The sequence below is a fragment of the Carassius auratus genome, chromosome 19 (genome assembly GCF_003368295.1).
Source record: "Carassius auratus strain Wakin chromosome 19, ASM336829v1, whole genome shotgun sequence".
Classification (NCBI taxonomy): domain Eukaryota; kingdom Metazoa; phylum Chordata; class Actinopteri; order Cypriniformes; family Cyprinidae; genus Carassius; species Carassius auratus.
In genome coordinates, this window is record NC_039261.1 from 15,775,596 (window position 1) to 15,794,927 (window position 19,332).

The window sequence follows — 19,332 nt, forward strand, 5'->3', positions numbered from 1 at the left end:
TATTTAACTGACAAAAACTTTCAAAATATATGTAAAAGCACTGCTTCATAATCCCCCCCGCCCCCGTTTTTTTAAGTCACTGTTGAACATTTTGTATCTGCACTTGTAACCTGCATATGTTTTACCAAAGCAATTCAAAGTATTGGGGAAAGCAAAGTCAATTCAAAATCTTTCTTTTCTTCTAAAACATCTGTATTAATCACTCCTATATATACCAACAGAAGCACGATTACAAACCAGGTGTTTTATCCTTTTATTGGTATCTGGACAAAAAAGAAAACGAAAACATTTGTTCAGAATTGTTCATGTATATGTTTGTGTGACATGTTCAGTTCGTGTGTCCGTCACTCATTCATATCGTCGGTAAAGTCAAGTCAGTCACAGTATGGGCAACTGCAGGCAGAGGTGAAAAAAAAAAAAAAAAAAGATTTAAATATAAATACATTTAAAAGGAAAGTAAAGTAATCACCAAACCAGGATACAAGATCCAGCTGGGCAAGTCTTAATATGGTGTATGAAAAGTACTTAAACATGTAGCATTGTAAACACAGGCGAGTCAGCATTAATAGACACAGCCCTATGCATCGGCTCCAGGTTTGAAAGAGACAAAAAGTCTCCGAACGTCAACATCTACAAGATCTAGGACGGAAGACCATAAAGACCCAATTTCACTTATTTGTGGCCTTTTGTAAATATCTCATTGTTTTCTGCACTTCTCAGAAGTTATTTTAAGGAGTAAAGAGCAGTGCAAGGACTGCAACTTTGAACTGTGCCAATATAACAATATAACCGTTCAATTTCTGGTTTAATTGTTGTTCACAGAGATAACAAGAATCATATGACACCCAGTTTGTTTTGTTATCCAAAAAAATAAAAAAAATAAAAAAAATAATCTTTTGGCTTCTTAAAGCGAAGGTCCTTAAATGAGAACAAAACATCTACAAAAGAGGCCTGAACCGATTTGGATTTGCTGTAATTGATCGTTACACAGGGAAGTTAGACTTGAAACAACATAGTTGGGTCTACATGGTCAGCTAGTGCGCTCATAAACAAGACACAAAAATACTCATGGGCAAGAAAAGAAAAGTTTCTCCTTCAATTGTTAGAAATGTTTCTCACTTCCTCTATGCCAACAGAACAAAGTTCAAAAGGAACAGAAGCTTTGCAAACAGTACACACGGAGACAGTATTTCAACATTGCATTGGCCTTGGATAAAATAATTAATCCAGCACAATAAATTATGCAGTTTTTCTTTATACCTTTGAGTTTACCAATTTGGTGTACAAATAGCAGACCATCACAATTTGTAAGATAAGAAAACAGAGCAGCAATATTCGCACAACATATGTGCACATTCAAGTAAATAAAAAAAAAAAAAAAAAAAAAAAAAAAATCAAAGACAGATTGATACGCATCAGCCTCTTGTCTTTGTTGGTCTGATTGGCACTTTTGTGAATAGGAGTGCATTTCCATTAAGAGATCATTTCTTTGTGTTTTTTTGATCAACACACCTGTGGTCTTGCAGACCATTAGACATATTGATATATACAAGCATAGTTTACTTCCCTTCCCCTATCATTTCAGTCCATTTTCCCATTTCTCTGATGCGTATGGAAATCTGCATGACTGCAGCATCCTCATTCCGAGATGGACTTCCTGTAAATGCAGCAAATGTCATCTAACATCACGCAGAACTAGGATCTGAACTGATTTAAAGTTGATACTGTTGTCAAAAAACATCAGATCGTAGAGAGGTATTTTCAAAGAGTTCAATTCAAGTCTCGATTTCGAAAAGGTTATTGAACCAGAATTAGTACGGAATCCTACTTTCGGTTATCGGTTCCGATCAGGAAATCGCATCAGATTGACATTTATAGAAGGAAAAGGCTTCTAGATACTCGTCAACCAAACACAGGATACTCACAGTTTTTAAAAGTAAACCACAGTAAGTTTCGTACGGGGCGAGGGGTTGATATTCAAACTTTTCATTCAATCCACGGCAGTCAGACATCAAACCCAGGTGTGTTTAACTTTTAGTGCATCAACTCAAAAAGTGCCAAACGGTGGAACAAATCAACGGGAACATACTCGCATACAGAGAGAGAGAGAGAGAGAGAGAGAAAAAAGGACTTGAGAGATCATGGAAGTCATTTCCCCTCGGTTTTAGGCTAATCTGTTTGTGTACATGTTTATGAAGTGTCTGTATGTGTGCAAGGTGTGTGCAAATAGAACATAATATCTCTCTAGATTTTTTTTTTTGCCCATATATTTCATTAGTTAAATAAGTATTCCTTGCCATACCTACAGCACCCGCAAAACTACAGAAACCAGAACTGCTCCATCTAAAGAGTGCAAGCTAACTGTTGAATGAAGATCTGGCAAGGGATACAAAATGATTGTTGAACACCATGCAAAACCCCAACATGCACATACTGAGGGCTGTGCTGAACTAACACCTCGAACCACCCAGAATGACTATGCGCCGATTAATGATGATAAACACAGAGCAGAATTAAGACTCCATTCGTGTGCATCCACCCGGCCCTCAGATGTGTGTCTGTGTGTGTGTCTCCCCCAGTTAAAGTTAAAGCCTTTCGATCAAAAGAAGAGTTATTTATAACACTGCACACCACGAACATCCTACAACTAGATATTTCACCTCTGACTGGTTTAAAAAAAAAAAAACTGGGCATTATTTTTACTAAATGGGCTCTTTGGGCCCAACTTTTCCAGTCGATGTCTTTTAACAGTAATGACTTTGTATGTTAGGATACTCTTTTACTAAATACCTGGATTATTTCAAAACCACCACGTCAGATAGACTCTACATAAACTCCACACCCAGCATGGTCTGAAATTATGAATTCTAATACTAAGAGAAATGAAACCGCTTCACAAAAGCTTTGAAGAATGCTCATGAAACGCAGCTGCAGGTATTACGGTAGAGTTTCGTTTATAAAGCACGGCCAGATCAAACACAACCAGGCTTATTTAATCACCAGGATATGAATAACTAAAAAAGAAAAAAGAATTCTAAAAATGAAAAACAAACCAGGATCAAAAGAATAAGATGATGATCTGGATTCTCTGATTTTAAATAAATGAGAAAACAATTCTCTCTTCTTTCAGTGAAAGGGAAGAACTGTAGAATACCTCCCCTATAAAAAAAAAAAAAAAAAAGGACACAGCGCCACGATTTCTACCTGAGGGGATGATTATATAGCTGCATCACTGAGGGGGTGAGGGAACTAAAGAAACTCAAGCTCTCTTGTGAGTGACGGGGCAGTGGATATGTTCCCCTGTGTGAGACACACCTCAGTGTCTAAATGGGTCATGGGTCGAAATTTGGTTCACTCAGAATTCAGTGGTTGAGTGTTTCTGGTGTATGTTTTAGTAGCGGTATGGGGTGCAGGGATGGGTGTAAGAGTTGAACAGGCTGGTTATAGCTGGAAGCCCTCCATGGGGGCTTCCTGCTGCGGGAAAAGAAACTGCTGCTGGTTCTCATCCACCTGTGGCGCCAGACTGGCATCCTCTTCATCTTCTCCAAAGTAGTGCTCGATGAGGTCAAAGGCTTTCTGGTAGATCTCCTGATTTTCATGACTCTGTAGGAACTCGATTTTGTCCAACCCTGACAGAGAGAGAGAGAAAGAGAGTGAGAGTTTACATAAACAAAAATAAATAAATAAATAAATAAATAAAAGTAAAATTATTTACACTAAATAGATCAAAAATTATAATGAAGACTTATACATTCAAACATCTATTTCAAATAAATGATGTTCTTACAAACTTACTATTTAAATCAAAGTATCCAGAAACCCCTAATATAAGTCTTGCCTTATGACTTAAACCATCTGAAAAGCTGCCACAAAGACTAATAGTGACAGAAAATGACTGATTTTGTGGAAAACTTGTTCATTTCGCCTACAAACTTTTGTTTCTAAAGTTTTGACATTTTACTACTTAAACCTGAAACATACATAGAATTTCAGTGAATTCATTTATTTTGTGAAGAAAAACTGTGTGATGCAAAGTTTGATTAATTTTGAACTTCTGCAATATTAATACTAGGGCTGGGACTTTAATGCGTTAATTGAGATTAATTAATTACACAAAAAATAACGCATTAAGATTAATTAGTTACAGGAAAAAAATTCCCACATTTTTAATAACTTATTTTTGCACCGCGGAACGTTTCTCACTGGATGAGTTTCGGCGGACCGATTATACTGAAGCACCAACTAGCATTCGCATATCACTGCCTCACATCAAGTCTCAAGTATCACCTCAACGCAAAACATATAGCAGCTAGCCTGGACTTTACACTTTATGTTGAACTATATATTATTTTGTTGGTGCAACAGTTTATGTTGAACTCTTTATTGTTTTGGCCAAGGTTATTGAGAGTTGGACTTGGTATGTTATGGCCTCTGAAGCAACAGAGAGATGTTTTCTAATAGTCAGTGTTTCCAATGTTCTGAATGTAAATTGTTTCTAAATAGGCTATTTCTACACTTAATGGCAAAAATTGCACTGGTCTGCTAGACTTGGTTGAACAAAAATAAACAATATTTTGTTGCTTAAGCTTATGTATTCAGTCATTATTCAATCGTATACTATAAATCCATGTGAAAAAAAAAATACTTCTCATTGTTCTCAGGTCAAATATTTATATGCAATTAATTTCGATTAATTAATTACAAAGCCTTTAATTAATTAGAATAATTATTTTAATCGAGTCCCGGCCCTAATTAATACATTTTTATTTTAAACTAATGTTATTTCACAATATTACATATTTTTTTCTATATTACTGATTAAATAAATGCAGTCAAAATGAGCATAAGAAAACTGACAACAAATTCCCCCACAAAAAAAAAAAAAAAAAAAAATCCAACCCTAAACTTAACCCATATAGCAAAATTAACCTTACAACAGGCAGTTTTTTTTTTTTTTTGGTTTGATGAATATAATGTTACCATAAGCCTCCTCTATCAGACTGCAGTAAGGGTTGAGGCCACTGCCGTTCTGTTTGGCCTCCTGCTCGCCGAGTCGGAGGATGTTCTCCAAACCGTTCAGAGCCACCAGAACAATCTTGGAGTCCATCACAGTCAACAGATCACAGAGAGGTTTAATGCAGCCCAAATTTACCAGATACCTGCAGAAAAAGAAAAAAAAACAGATGATGAAATGAATAAGCTGCAAAGTGTACCACCATATTCTGTCTTAATTCAATAGGAAAAACACATTCCAAATAACATTATGCTTGGAATACTGCCCTCAAGCATTAAGTCCAACGTCTGCTATATTTTTGGCACAGAAAATCGTTTATTTCCCCTTCTGCGGCTTTGTGTAATTCGTGGAATTAATCAATTTGTAAAACTAGACACGCACCAGTACGACTGGGACAATATTTGTCCTTCAGTACTTAATTTCTCCGAAAATAAACATCATCATTTAATTTCCCACAATACAAATAACTGAAGATGAGGGAATTTATATTTGGCAAGCCATACCCCATCAAATCACTGTTTGTAATATAATCTGCATTTCAGATTTAGACAGACAATGCTGCCATGAGCACGAGCCAAACATCCCAAGGTCGGCAAGTGAACATCAACATTAGGCTAGCAACTGGTCCTAGTTTCCTTTCTCGTTCACGGATTCAAGAAAACATTTAAGCAATGTGAAACGTGGAAGGATAGGAGAGCCACATCATTTTTATTACAGCCAAAATTATCTTTCAGTCTAAAAGTAGGCTAAAAAAACATCACAAATAAAGAATCAGGAAAATTCCTTGAGCACAATCCACAAGTAAAGCATACTCATAACACATCAATAATAACATCAAGTCAAAAGAGCACACTTATGCTACACTCCAGTTAAAACATGTCTCGTACATTATAAATATGATTAGATGAGATCTTAGATGGTAAGTTGTTGCTAAAGCAAGCACTCTGTAAGTACACATTAAAGGCTCATACATTTAATAAAGCACTGTTTAAGCCGCTGCAAAATGCCGTAAGTGTATGTCTGATAAAAAACTGAAAGCCATTTGCTCTAAGTGTGCATAGCAATAAACACTTTTAAGCACACTGCTACTTCCAGACGGTGTGATCTCACTAGATGGCATGAAAACCACACTGCAATTTAATCTGGATAAACATAACGCAAGTGCTCCCCGGTGATCAAGACAACTACTCCAATATTAGCGCTTGAGTTGTGCCATTCTAATAGCCTTCTGAGAAGACCCAAGTTGGCCAGACGAGGACTGGGGGGGGGGGGGGGCACTTTAAATGGGCTGCCATGCTAAACTTAAACTATCTTGAGAATTTGTTTCTGAGGTCAGCTCCAACCCGGTTTTATCTTGATGAGTGTGGCGCATTATTCTCCAGCAACCAAAGGTGGCATGTGTTTTGAAATCCAAACATATTGACAAACAGCATATGATGTGAGCATTGTGGATGATTCTTGGTCAAAATATGCAACACAGACAAAAAGAGGCTGCAAAGAGGGTCGACTCCAGTCGACTCATTTCCCAGAGTTTGTAATAGAAATATTACAAAGTCTGTATTAAACAGGATGTTAACAGAGAGACTGGACACAAATTTGAGAGCACAGACATGCCAGCACAGAAAATACTGTAGCAGGCAGAAGAAGAAATTTCTAAATATTGAATTGGGGTGGAGGTTTATATGAATGCATCTCTGAATGTATGGAGTGTCCAGAAATAAATACTTTAACCTGCATTTGCCAATGCATTAAATAAGGTTTTGATATTTTAAACATAAAACATTGAAAAATGAAAAGGTACATTAAATGTGAAATTAAAAACCACCAGTAGTCGGCAGCAAGTCACTGTTAATAAGCAAGCGAGTCATTACGTTTGAACCAAATCATTTAAACGGTCGATTCATTCAGAAAGGAAACAGTGTCCTGTTGCTCAGAGACAGAAAACAGCGGCTGTGTTTGAAAAGATTTTTGTAATATGGAAATATGGAGTCTAAAACTTAAGTCTCTTAATATTAACTACTTGTTTATTGAACTGTTGTATTGAACATTTGTAATAATGCTTAATTTGAGGAACACAAAACAGCACTCTTTGTGTGATATTATATGAAATTATATACATTTTTTGCCCTATATCTTAAATTATGTGTTAATTCTTAATGCATTTTAGTAGATGATATACGATATACTCCTAATATAAATATCGCCCATCTTTAAAACAACAATTACAATATTAATCACAGACCATACATATCGCCCACCCCATGTTTAGATTTTTATAACGCATTGTCTTCTCATCGATCCATCAGCTCACATTTAAAGCTCTGCCTGTTTGCAGGGTAAAAACATGGGTGGATTTTCACATTGGTCTATGCTCTGAACAAAACAACATTTTTTTTTTTATTGAAAATGCTGAATCAATGTCTGCCAGCAGGTGGAGCATTTGGTAGAAAGTTTCCCCAGTAATGGCAGAATACAAAGCAGAGCAGCAACTGACTTTGAATGTGCAGAGCCCATGCTTAAGAAAATCATAACATTAGGCTTTTGAAGTTTAATCATCACATTCAGCAATATCGCAATTCTGGTCTTTCCATCCCCAAATTTAAGACCTCTTGAAATCATAATTAAGACTTTCTTGCACAATTTAAGACTTTTTAAGGCCACTGGGAAACCCAGTTTAACAAAGGAGAAGCTATTGCTTTTGTTCCGTAAGCGCCACCTACTGTTAGAGAGCGATTCATTTAGCCCATCTGCTGTTTTATTTTGTTAGTTTTTTTTTTTGTGCAATTTTTCTATGTACCAAAATTTCAGATTATGACCAGTGCATCCTTAGTAAATATGAATGCAAAGCCAAATCTAGGCTTACAATTAGGTCTATGACAAGAGGGTAAAAAAAAAAAGAAAAAGGAAACTTTAAAAGTATTGTCATCCTTCGATTTTCCCCTCAGTTTTGAAAAATGTTTATACCATTTATTAAATATTTAAACTGAATTACTCTGAAATGTCATGTGGTATAACCATCAAGCAAAAAGTAACAACATATTTTCCTTACACGTTTTTATAAATCTCTGGGAAGTCGCACCACATGACATTTTACTGACTGAGCTAACCTGGCCTTGTCATAGAGTCAAATTATCAAAATTAAGGCGATTAATTAACCTTGACACACAGTGATGCAGGTCTGCAGGGGTCCTCTCTATGATATCAGTTCATATATTGCTATTAGATCTGCTCGCCAAAAATAAGCTCCATGTCAATGACCTGATTCACAAAGTAATGGCGATGACAAATGATACAGCAGTCTTTGAGACACTTTAGTCAGAAGTCTGAATGCTTAAAAGAAACCGTGTGAAAGCGCACACTCAGAGCTCACCTGATCTGCTCAGGCGTGCCACCTGACGTGGCGTTAGTGATCGCCCACGCCGCCTCCTTCCTGGTGCGGAATTCGGCTTTCTGTAGGATCTCTATCAAGACTGGGAAGATGTTTGCATCTATTACGGCCTGCAGAACAGAGGATTAAAGTCATCCTTAAAGCCAAAAATAAATCCTACGTAGACACTACAAACATGTTCTCTCCTTTGAAGGTTTGAGGGCGCAGCCGTGCAACCCTGCTGCACATGATAAACAAGCTGAGCCCTCCAGTGTGCCTCTGGGTAGCAGATGTGGAGTGTGGGTCATGGTGTACCTGAATCTGCGCTCTGTTTCCCGCTGTGATGTTGGAGATGGTCCAGCAGGCCTCCTTCCTGATGGATTCCTTTGCGCTACTGAGCAGGTGCAGGAGGCAGGGGAGAGCTGAGCAGTTCAACACCACCTAGGACAGAGAGAATAGAAGCATAAGGAGACCATCCATCTCCTGTACGAAACCAGAGATAATCATACATGAAGAACAATAAACATCTGCTCACACACATACACACCTGTGTCTGAATGTCATCTCCTGTAACAATGTTTCCCACAGCCCTCAGAGAAGGAGAGGCCACCTTGTAATCGGTGTGCCTGCAAGAAAAGAGGAAAGGGGTCATCTATTAAGACCGGTAGTTCTCAACCTTTAGGATTCAAAAGGACACAATATTTGAAAGGCGCCTGATATAGATCCTCAGTCAGGGTAGAGGCATTTTTAATTTTTGACAGGAATGAACACGAGACCGCGAGGGACAGAAGTACAGAGCGTTCAATAGGTTGCACACTGTCTGACAACATAGCGACTGTTGAGCTGACTAATTTCTGAAGAACCTTTAAGGAAACAAAAAGATGTGAAAATGCCGATTTTATACAGTGCATGCCATTGTAAAGACTGCAAGTCTATTCATCCCAGGCTCGTTTTCATCTATTTTAAATTAAATATGGCATTTATCCTGACTAAAGGTTATAGATATTTTCTGTATTGCTGCCATTTTCAGACTTAACAAAAACAAAAAAAAAAAACAGAGGACTGACATTAAATTAATAAACCATGACTCATTTTGTGTTTCCAGCTGTTTGAAGAATATTAAAAAAAGAATAATAATAACAATAATAATATTAATAATAATAAAATTCAGTATAATCTATATTTTATCTGTTGCTTTGTTTAGCACTTTTATCAGATTAGTGTTTGATTTTAATATATTAATAATAATAATAATAATAATAATAATAATAATAATAATAATAATAATAATGTAGCCTGCGGACCCCTTGGATGTTTTCTGAGAAAGACTGATCAGGTAAAGCTCTTTTTTTTTTTCTTCGTTGATACATATTTTTGCAATCTGAGTTTTAAAAACAAAATTAAATTTAAAAAAAATCCTATTTCAAGTTTGTAATTATTTGGATTTGAAATATGGCACATCAGTCATTTATTCTTTTGGTCTTTTTTGAGCTTGACTGCTAATGGTCACAAAAATGCTTTCACTGTGTGGAAAATGTATAACATGAATCATTTTAAAGACATCTATGTTTGAGTTTCCCAGTAGTAGTCTTGTCATACTTCCCCCTTTTCATTATCCCATAGTCAAATGTGGAGGATTTAATCAAATCCACATTTTTAGTTATGCCCTGCTGAATATTCAGTTTCACTTTGAAATCTGTCATTATGAAACTTAAAGGTTAATTAAAACCAGTTTCAACATGAGCTAGAAATGCCAATGTAGCGGACTCACATGAGCAGCTCCACCAGCCTCCTGCAGACCCCTGAATCAATGACTGCCTGGATCTTCTCATTGGGCCCATCCGAGAGATAGGACAAAGCCCAGCAGGCATCAGCCAGCAGGTCTGAATCACTGCTGAACAAAAGACGCGACAGCACAGGCAGGCATGGAGACACCTGCAAAAGCAGAAGACAGCTATCAATATGAAGTCTGTGGAATATGTACATGTAGTTTAGGTCTTGAATGATGTATAAAAATAAAAAATACTGCGTAATGAAATGACTGAGTCATGTGTGCAAACACTTCTTTCATTTGATGCATAATATCTGAGATGTTACTTAAATGTATACTTCTGTTTCAAATCTTGGGATTGGTAAGATTTCGTAATGATTTTTTTTAAGGATTATTTATATATATATATATATATATATATATATATATATATATATATATATATATATATATATATATATATATATATATATATATATATATATATGTGTGTGTGTATGTATGTGTGTATGTATGTGTGTATGTATGTATGCATGCATGCATGCATGTATGTATGTATGTATGAAATAAAAAAACAGGTAATAAATTATTTGATTTGGCTCAAACATATATTAAAAACAACAATATTGGGAAATATGATTACAATTTAAAAACACTTTCCTACTTGAGCAATCTTTTTAATATGCAACTTACTCCTGCAATGACAAAGCTACATTTTCATTTACATAATTTATTTTCTCTGGATATTTCAATGCTATCTTCTAACATCAGTGTATCAATAATTGAAATAAATTACTATATTTAAAATGTTTAAAAAAATTCTGATACTAAATGTATAAAAAAAAAAGTATAACAAATCAGTTAAGCATTTCATAGGAGGGTATTTTAGGTAGTTGCTAGGGTGTAATGGCTGGTTGCTAGGGCACTCTTGTGGGTTACTTCCTAGCTCAAGTTAAACAAGCTCACACTAAGCCTCTAGGATATACAGTGGATAAATTGGCATTGCTGTACATTTATTAATATGATTATTTTATTTAATATCACCTAGGTACCTAATTTGTTTGTATCTCTATCATCCTGTTAAGTGCCTTCTTAAACGCAAGGAAAATAAAGAGTGCTGCCAAAGGCACAGACAAGCAGTACAGACCTTCTCAAAGTCTGGGGGTGGACTTTTGCCTCTGCAGAGGTTGGACAAGGCCCACACAGCATTCCTGGTCATTGTGAGACGAGTTGATTTGGTCAGCAGCCTGGGGACGGAAAAAGTATCATCAAGGAAACAAATAATCATTATCTTCAGCAAAAAAAAAATGTTTGTTTCTTCTGCAAAAGATTTTCCGTTCACTGCTATGTCAGATAAATACCAGTACTGTGGCCTCGTGTAAGGTGAACAGAAAAACCAAGCACTCACATTAGTAGAGGAGGAAGGATGTTACAATTTAGCACATAATCTCTGCACACAGCGCTGTCTCCCGCAATGTTCCCCAAAGCCCAAACAGCCTGTGACATGAAGATTCATTAACATACCCACATGGGATTCATACTCGTTTAGCACAAACAGAACAAGGTGACTTATCCCTTGCAGCTCTGTAACTTGTACCTGCTCCTGCACGTCTTCAAACTCGGAGTTGAGAAGCTCGATAAAGACAGGTACGGCACCGGCCTCGATCACAAACTTTGTCTGCTGAGATGTTCCAGACGCGATGTTGGTCAGTGCCCAAGCGGCCTCAAACTAAGGGGAAAAACCACAGCCTTTCAAGGATCTGATTTTAGATTTTAGGACTTCAACATGAGAACACAAAGAGAAAGTAGTGTAGCTTTCATCGCATCTCACCTGTAATGTGCAATTTGTACTTTTCTGAAGGAACTCAACGAATCTATTCACAACTCCTGGTGTGCTTATCACCTCGTCAATAGGAGGGTTTGGTTCTGAACAACAAGATGGAGGATTTATTAAAACTCATCCACGCTTCTAGGCAACTCCAGACATGTGTTTGTGTCAGATACCTTTGGAAAGCAGTTTTCTGAACCTCTGCGTTGTGTCCAGTTGTAGTTCAGGGTCTTCTGAGAAGAGCATTTCCACCATGTCTCTTGTAATTACTCCATCCTAAAAAAAAAAAAAACACACAGGACAAACTTGCTCTAGATCAATGAGTGTAATTTGTTTTCGGCCCAGGTTTGCACCTCTGAGAACTCCAAATCAATAGTGCGTATTGAGTTAAGGGGTCATAATGCACTACTAACAACAGTCCCAGTGTTACCTCGGCCTGAAAGTGACATAACGGGAGAAGGTGAACTATGCATTTGGGTTTGAACTCACTGCGGCTGTGGTGGAGGAGACGTAGGAATCCATAAGTGGACTGTCAAACATCCCCCCTTCTTCACCAAGCAGCTCCACATTTCTCCTCTTAAACAGCTGCCAAGAGAAATCGAGAGAATCAGTGGTGCAAATGGCATCCGTTGATGTGACAGTTAAAGTTAACATGAAACTGCATTCACAGACCACTTAACTTCTTTAACAGAAGGACAGTCAACGAGAACACAATAACACAAACTATTTCTATTCCAAATAAATCCAGGTTTATTATAATTTCAGGTTACCTTTAAAAGACAGTACATGCTCTGGGGAACATGAAAAGAAAAGTGGACAGTCACCTGTTGCTCTCGCTTCTGTTTCCTCAGCTGAACGCCTTCCTCCTCCCTTCTCCGACGCATCTCCTCCAGGTTGAGGGCTTTGTTCTTGTAGCGGTTCATCCTGAAATTATCCTTCGCAGGACTTCCTGAAGGCTCTGCAGAACAGAACGAATCAGTAATAGCTTACAGACATCTCCAAAAACACAACATATGGCTTTGATCCTAAATAAACCATGATAATGAACCCCCCCCCAACAACCCTCTAGCTGCATTCTATCGATTTTAAATAATATGCAAGATTAGCATTAATATCATTCAAATCTCCGGTCTCTTTTGTCTACTTTAAATTGTGAGACATCACAGCTCAGATAAAAGAGTCTCCCAACAGGAATAAATGACATCTTAATATATATTTTTAATTCATTAAAACAGAAATAAGTTTCAATATTTTCACAATATTGCTGTTTTTACTGTATTTTTGATCAAATAAATGCAGCTTTTGTGAACATTAGAGAATTTTACTTTTGAATGGTAGTTTATAAACATACTTTTGGCTAAATAATAAATATCTTGATTTGAAGTTTGCGAATTGGGATGCAGAGCCTGTTTTCAATGAAAACTGAACTACTGTACTGTAGTTCATATTTCTGTCAATGAGATGCGAGAGTGAGGAAACGATAAGTGCAAGACCTGCACAAACGGTCCACGGTGGACGAATATGCTCATGTAATTGGGCATCTGACAGGAAGAACGAAACAGCTGTGACCATTTCAATGGGTGCGCCATCTGCAAGAGCGTGCATGTCGTCAGTAACCAGATGAAAATTAATGTGGAAGTGCATAGCTTATTAAACCCATCCCTTCAAAACATAACAATGAACGCCGGAGAAACCGTTCAGCAATCTCAGCAGCTATCTCCACCTTCATTACTCACTTTGGTCTGTTTGTGCTGAGCACGACACACTTGAACAGAGCCACCCGGAGTGAGTGAGCAAAACCACTTTTAGTGAGGGTGTCTAAACGCTGTTTGCATGAGCAAGCAGCTAAAGCAGCCTGTCTCAGCATTCGTGCGGCACTGAGAGCAGAGGAGGCTACGGATGATGACTGGCTAATGCTACAGAAAGCACATCAGGGCTCTAACAGACAAAGCGCCTGAGAGTACAGTTTCTGATCTTGGATCTGCTCCCATCCTTTCTGTATAATCGTATTGTGTCTCAAAGGAGGAAAATAACCTAAAATCAGCACTAGCACCATGTGAAGGCCTCCATAACCTTCAACCAGTAACGATCTGCAGTTCTGGGGCAGAGAACTACCACAAGTTTCAGCTTGACTGTTGAAATCAGGCTTCCTGATGGGTGAGGCCTACAATTTATCTACTCATGAGCAATATAGGCCATGGCTTAAAAAAAAATAGTTCACCCAAAAATGACATTTGTCACCATTTACTGTTGTTCCAAAGCCATCTGCACTCAAAAGATTGAGGTCACGAAGATCTATTATTATTATTATTATTTTTTAAATAAGTTCATGCTCCCCAAAGCTGCATTAATTTGATTTAGAAATTTAAGTACATTTATTAATATTGTGAAATTACTACAATTTAAAATAACTGCTTAATATTTGTATATATTTTAAAATGTATTCATGTGATGCAAAACTGAATTTACCACAATTACTCTCCAGTCTTATTGTGAAATTACTACAATTTAAAATAACTGGTTTCTATTTTAAAATATTTTACAATTTATTTCTGTGCTGTAAAGCTGGGTTTTTAACTTAATTACTCCAGTTTTCAGTGTCATATGATCTTTCAGAAACCTTTCTACCATGCTGATTTAAGAAACAAACTGTATTATTATCATCAATGTTACAAACATTTATGTGGTAACTGGGATATATTTTCTTTTTCAGGATTCTCTGACTTTCAAAAGAACATAATTCATCTGAAATAAAATCTCTTGTCACATTATAAAAGTCTTTACTGTAACTTGATTTCTTTATCTTACCATATACAAATATTTAATTCATATATATATATATATATATATATATATTAGGGGTGTAACGATACGCGTATTCGTATTGAACCGTTCGGTACGACGCTTTCGGTTCGGTACGCGGTACGCATTATGTATACCGAACGGTTCGTTGGAGTAATTAATTATATTTGAAAAAAAAAAAAAAAGAGAGAGAGAGAAATATAATGATATGCGTTCAACAAGGTAGCCCAATAACCCAAACAACGTAACAGGCAACGCCCCTGACACTCCCGAAGAAGAAAAAAACACCATCTTATATGTTTATGTTAGGCTACTCAGCAGGCGCTCGCTCACTCAGTACGCGCTGAAGGCTCGTTGCAAAATAGCCAATGCGTTTAACAGACTAGAAATGAGAAGATCCTCCAATAACCAACAGGTCTGGTGTTTGGGTGCACTTTGGATTCCCTTTAAGCTATAATGGTGATGGCAAGAGAGTGGTGGATAAAAAAACAACGGTATGTTGCATCTGCAACATGACAGGGTACACCAGCGGGAATAAAAAAAAAAAATAAAAAAAAACACCAGCGGGAATATCTGGGATATATGCGTCAGTACTATCTGGGAAAAGACGAAAAAAAGGAGAAACATGCACGCAGCAAACTATCCCTGCAGCATTTAGAAACTATAGCTTACAGGGAATCCAACCCAAACACCAGACCTGTTGGTTATTTTAGGATCTTATATTTCTGGTCTGTTAAAGGCATTCGACATTTTGCAACGAGCCTTCAGCGCGTGCTGAGTGAGCGAGCGCCTTAGGGGCCGTTCACATATCGTGCCTAAAAACGCATGGAAAACGCTAAGCGCGTCTTTCTCCTCCTTTCCAAAGCGCTTGGGCAGAAGCGCTCATGAGGCGTCTGTCTTTGCTAAGCAACAATGACGTGCTCTCTCCATGAGACGCGGAAATTTCAGCGAAGGATAAATGGATTTGCAGCTCTAAAAATCGCTTGCAGTAGCTCTGCTACTAAATTTATTTCAAAATTGCAATCCATATACAACTATGATCAGCTGATCCTTCATCTTGGCTGAGCTCTCAACGTTGTTACGGGAAAGGATGAAGCTGATTGGTTAGTTCTTGTCACATGACCCGCGGTGCGCTTGCGGCATTCTGAAAAGTTGAGATGTTTTTACATTTTGCTGTATCTAAAACGTATCGAACCGAACCGAACCGTGACATCAGTGTATCGTATCGAACCGAACCGTGAATTTTGTGAACCGTTACACCCCTAATATATATATATATATATATATATATATATATATATATATATATATATATATATATATATATATATATATATATATATATATAAAAAAATAAAGATCTAAAAAGCAAACCTTCAACTTCTGAATGGTAGACTAACTGGTTGCTGTTTTCCATGTAACTAAAATAAATGGGGAGTGGGAACTTGGGCTTTCAAGGGGACACAAAATCAAGACCATATTTTTGTATCATGAGCTAAACTTGAGAACTTGATCAATCAGATTCATAAATTAAATTCAGACCAAATCACGGAGAAAAAAAAAAAATCTATCAGAGATGCTAAGTAAACCAATGACAGATGTCAAGATTTTCAGTGAACAACTTATTGTTTTGTTATTCTAGACTCTAGAGTCTGACATTACCGGTTCACTTTCATTACATTAGATGAAGTTCTCCGTGGAAGACAGACAATCATAAGGATCTGGAACAAATTAAGGATGAGTCGGATGTTCATTTTTTGGATGAACTATTCCTTTAAGAAGAGAAAGAACATCATAATGACTCTGTTCTACAAGCAAGCTGTGACTCTACTCGACTCATGTGCTCCATTACATAGCTGCCCATCACATGGGCTTCACAAATAGCAGTGTGGGCTGGGCCCCTGTCGCAGAACTATTTTAAAGAAGTGTGTTTGCTATGGCTTAAAGACGGAGCACTAGGGACAAACAAGAGACGGGATCAGGGTGTGGACTATCCAAAGTTCAACCTGCAAAATCACTCATTTAACAACTTTTGTAGCTTTAACAAGCTACAAAACAAGCTTTTTTTTTTTTACATTCAATATCTGTAGTATTTCTCACCTGATTAATACTGTTATATGTACCATTTTATGTATCTGTACTTGTCATTTGTTTATTTGTTTTATTGCTGACTGTTTACTTGTCATGTATAATGTTTGAATTTATGTTAGATAAGCTAGTTGTTTTTGCTGTGGTACTGAAATTTAGATGCAAGAAATTCACTATTATCTAAAAATTTTGTGTTGTATCAACCTTATAAAAACAGAAAAAGAAATGTGTGTTGCAGGGTCAGTGATTATTTTGTAATGGCAAACAAAAATATAAAACATTGGCTGATCTGGGAACAAAAAAAGACAGAAATAAAACCCCAAATAAAAGCAGAGTGTAAAAGAAACAGATGTTCTGTTCACGATGGAAAGCCAAACCTGCAGCCTAAACTGACCCATACTCAAATTGCAAACTGAACTGCCAGTGTATGAAAACCTTTAAATTGTCATGGAAAAGCTGTCAGATGTCACATTAATTTCCACTGTGATGATTCATTGAAATGGTAGCCCATAAGACCGGAAAAAAACAAGTCAGCAGGAGTCAGATCCTGTCACCCAATCTGACCGTCCTGTCTGTATCGCCCCTGTCCCAAACAGGCCATTCAATAGTACTCACCAACCTGAGGGTCCAAGTCATACATAACAGACATTTACCATGAGTACATGCATAACAAAACATAACCAAGGGGTTACACAAAGATACCTGACAACAACTACCGTTACATCCGCTGTGTTACACGGATTTAAAACAGAAAGTGCCAGCTCTCTGGGTGGACCACATGTTAGAGCCGACTGCTGAACTCGCTGACATTGGAGCCTAGTGACTGTTTACTCTACCTAATTCCAGTCAGGTGTCTACCTAAACAGCATTTATGACCATCGTTTATGTAGAAGATGGCAGTTCACTGTGCTCTTCAACGTGTAATGTCTGAGCATTTCCTCTTCATTCACCGTGTAGACTCAAACATGAGACGATTTCACAATCTGTGGCTGAACGTGACCAAGCGTTTACATCGACGAAGACGCAAAACCGACTTCTTCCCTTCAGACAACACCCAATAAAACTTATATAAAGACATTTTAGCTTCAAATGTCTGTTCTGAGGTTCACTGGTAAACACATATTTCGAGTACAGCAATGTGCTAAGCTAACTGGCCCTTCACACTCATGTTTTAACTGACATGATGTAGCTTCTCTCGGCTTTTCAGCTACAGATTTGGTCCCTGAAGGCCGCGAACAAAAGAACTAACGCGTCTAAAAAGAGTATAGGTTGGATACTTACCCATCGTGCTTTCTTTACTGATATACGATTTGATGACTGGTTATATCAACGCTGTAATCTTAACTCTCTCCTTGTGTTCCAGAATTTGCTCCTCACAAACAATATGTCGGTGATCTACGGAGAGCCGAAGGAGACAAACGTAATGACAGCGTTTCCAATTTGTGTTCTACGAAACGCTGAGCAAAATACGAGCCTCTCGTCATCAGTAGGCTGTGTGTCAGAAGTAAATCGGAGACAATATTATATCGCTGTTATTTCGTTATAATATTTGTATTTTTTTGCTAAATTGAGTTGTCAGTAGGATACACAATATATAGATACTTTCAACACATACAATAACAAGAGAAATGTTAAGATACTTAAAACAGAGAAAACGTAAACATAAAAAGGTGGATAAGGAAGTAGCCAATAGTAGCCTAATAAGATTAAAAATGAAACTAAATAGTGTCATTTAGCCTACTATTTATCAGTATGATATGTAATAGTGTAATGTATTTGTTTTAAGTAAAGTCATATTAAACATCTCATTTTATGTAAGTTATATGGAATTTCCCAGTAATTAAAAAAAGAATACTTTATATATTTATTACTACCATTGCAACATAAGTATAGGCCTATCACTTCTTCCCAACTGCAAAACTGCTGATTTGTTTTATTTTTTTTTAATAAAATAAAATAAAAATAAAAATCAAGTTTATTTGTATAGCTCTTTTCACGATACAAATCTTGCAAAGTAGCTTTGCAGAAAAATTAAGTTATCACTGATGACTATGTACATATGGCAGAAATGTATGGTAAAATAAATTTAATGACGTAATCAAGCAGACGAGCACTATTAAAAGCAACGATTATATGTTGCAATCAAACTTAAAGCAAAATTTGATAGTTGTTGTTTCAAGTTGTTTTGAAACAACTATTAGATAGTTGTTTTGAGTTGGCATCATCTGAGGACCCCTTTGCATCATCTCTTTCCAGGTGTTCATCTCAGGTCATCTCAGGTTTTTGTAAGGGCTGGATCCAGACTGTAGCTTGTGTAATTCCTAATTACCACGGGATGTCAAAAATGATTTGTTTAACCCAAGCTAAAGAATAATAATGTGCATTTGATCAGATATAACTGCAGTAAAAGATTATGAGATGCATTATTTGAATGTTTGGCGAAAGAGATTTGTTTTAAATCT

At 36.9% G+C, this 19,332-nt stretch overlaps 1 protein-coding gene across 1 annotated transcript; it reads right to left on the reverse strand.

The window, feature by feature from the left end:
* Positions 1 to 240: 240 nt before the first annotated feature.
* Positions 241 to 18,296, reverse strand: LOC113119556 (importin subunit alpha-7). Its single transcript, XM_026289117.1, has 14 exons — positions 18,152 to 18,296; positions 12,805 to 12,938; positions 12,470 to 12,565; positions 12,157 to 12,256; positions 11,984 to 12,078; positions 11,750 to 11,881; positions 11,561 to 11,649; positions 11,300 to 11,399; positions 10,153 to 10,316; positions 8,929 to 9,007; positions 8,697 to 8,822; positions 8,385 to 8,512; positions 4,981 to 5,159; positions 241 to 3,629 (listed from the first exon to the last, which is right to left on the reverse strand). The coding sequence occupies exons 1-14, from the start codon at positions 18,153 to 18,155 to the stop codon at positions 3,442 to 3,444; spliced, it is 1,614 nt and encodes a 537-aa protein (XP_026144902.1). The 5' UTR covers positions 18,156 to 18,296; the 3' UTR covers positions 241 to 3,441.
* Between the last annotated feature and the right edge of the window lie 1,036 nt (positions 18,297 to 19,332).

Excerpts from the sequence above, each read along its gene's own strand:
- LOC113119556 (XM_026289117.1), bottom strand. Across the intron at positions 12,566-12,804 it reads AACAGAAGCGAGAGCAACAG|CTGTTTAAGAGGAGAAATGT; the intron begins GTGACTGTCCAC and ends TTCTCTTGGCAG. Across the intron at positions 8,513-8,696 it reads GAAACAGAGCGCAGATTCAG|GCCGTAATAGATGCAAACAT; the intron begins GTACACCATGAC and ends TCTGTTCTGCAG.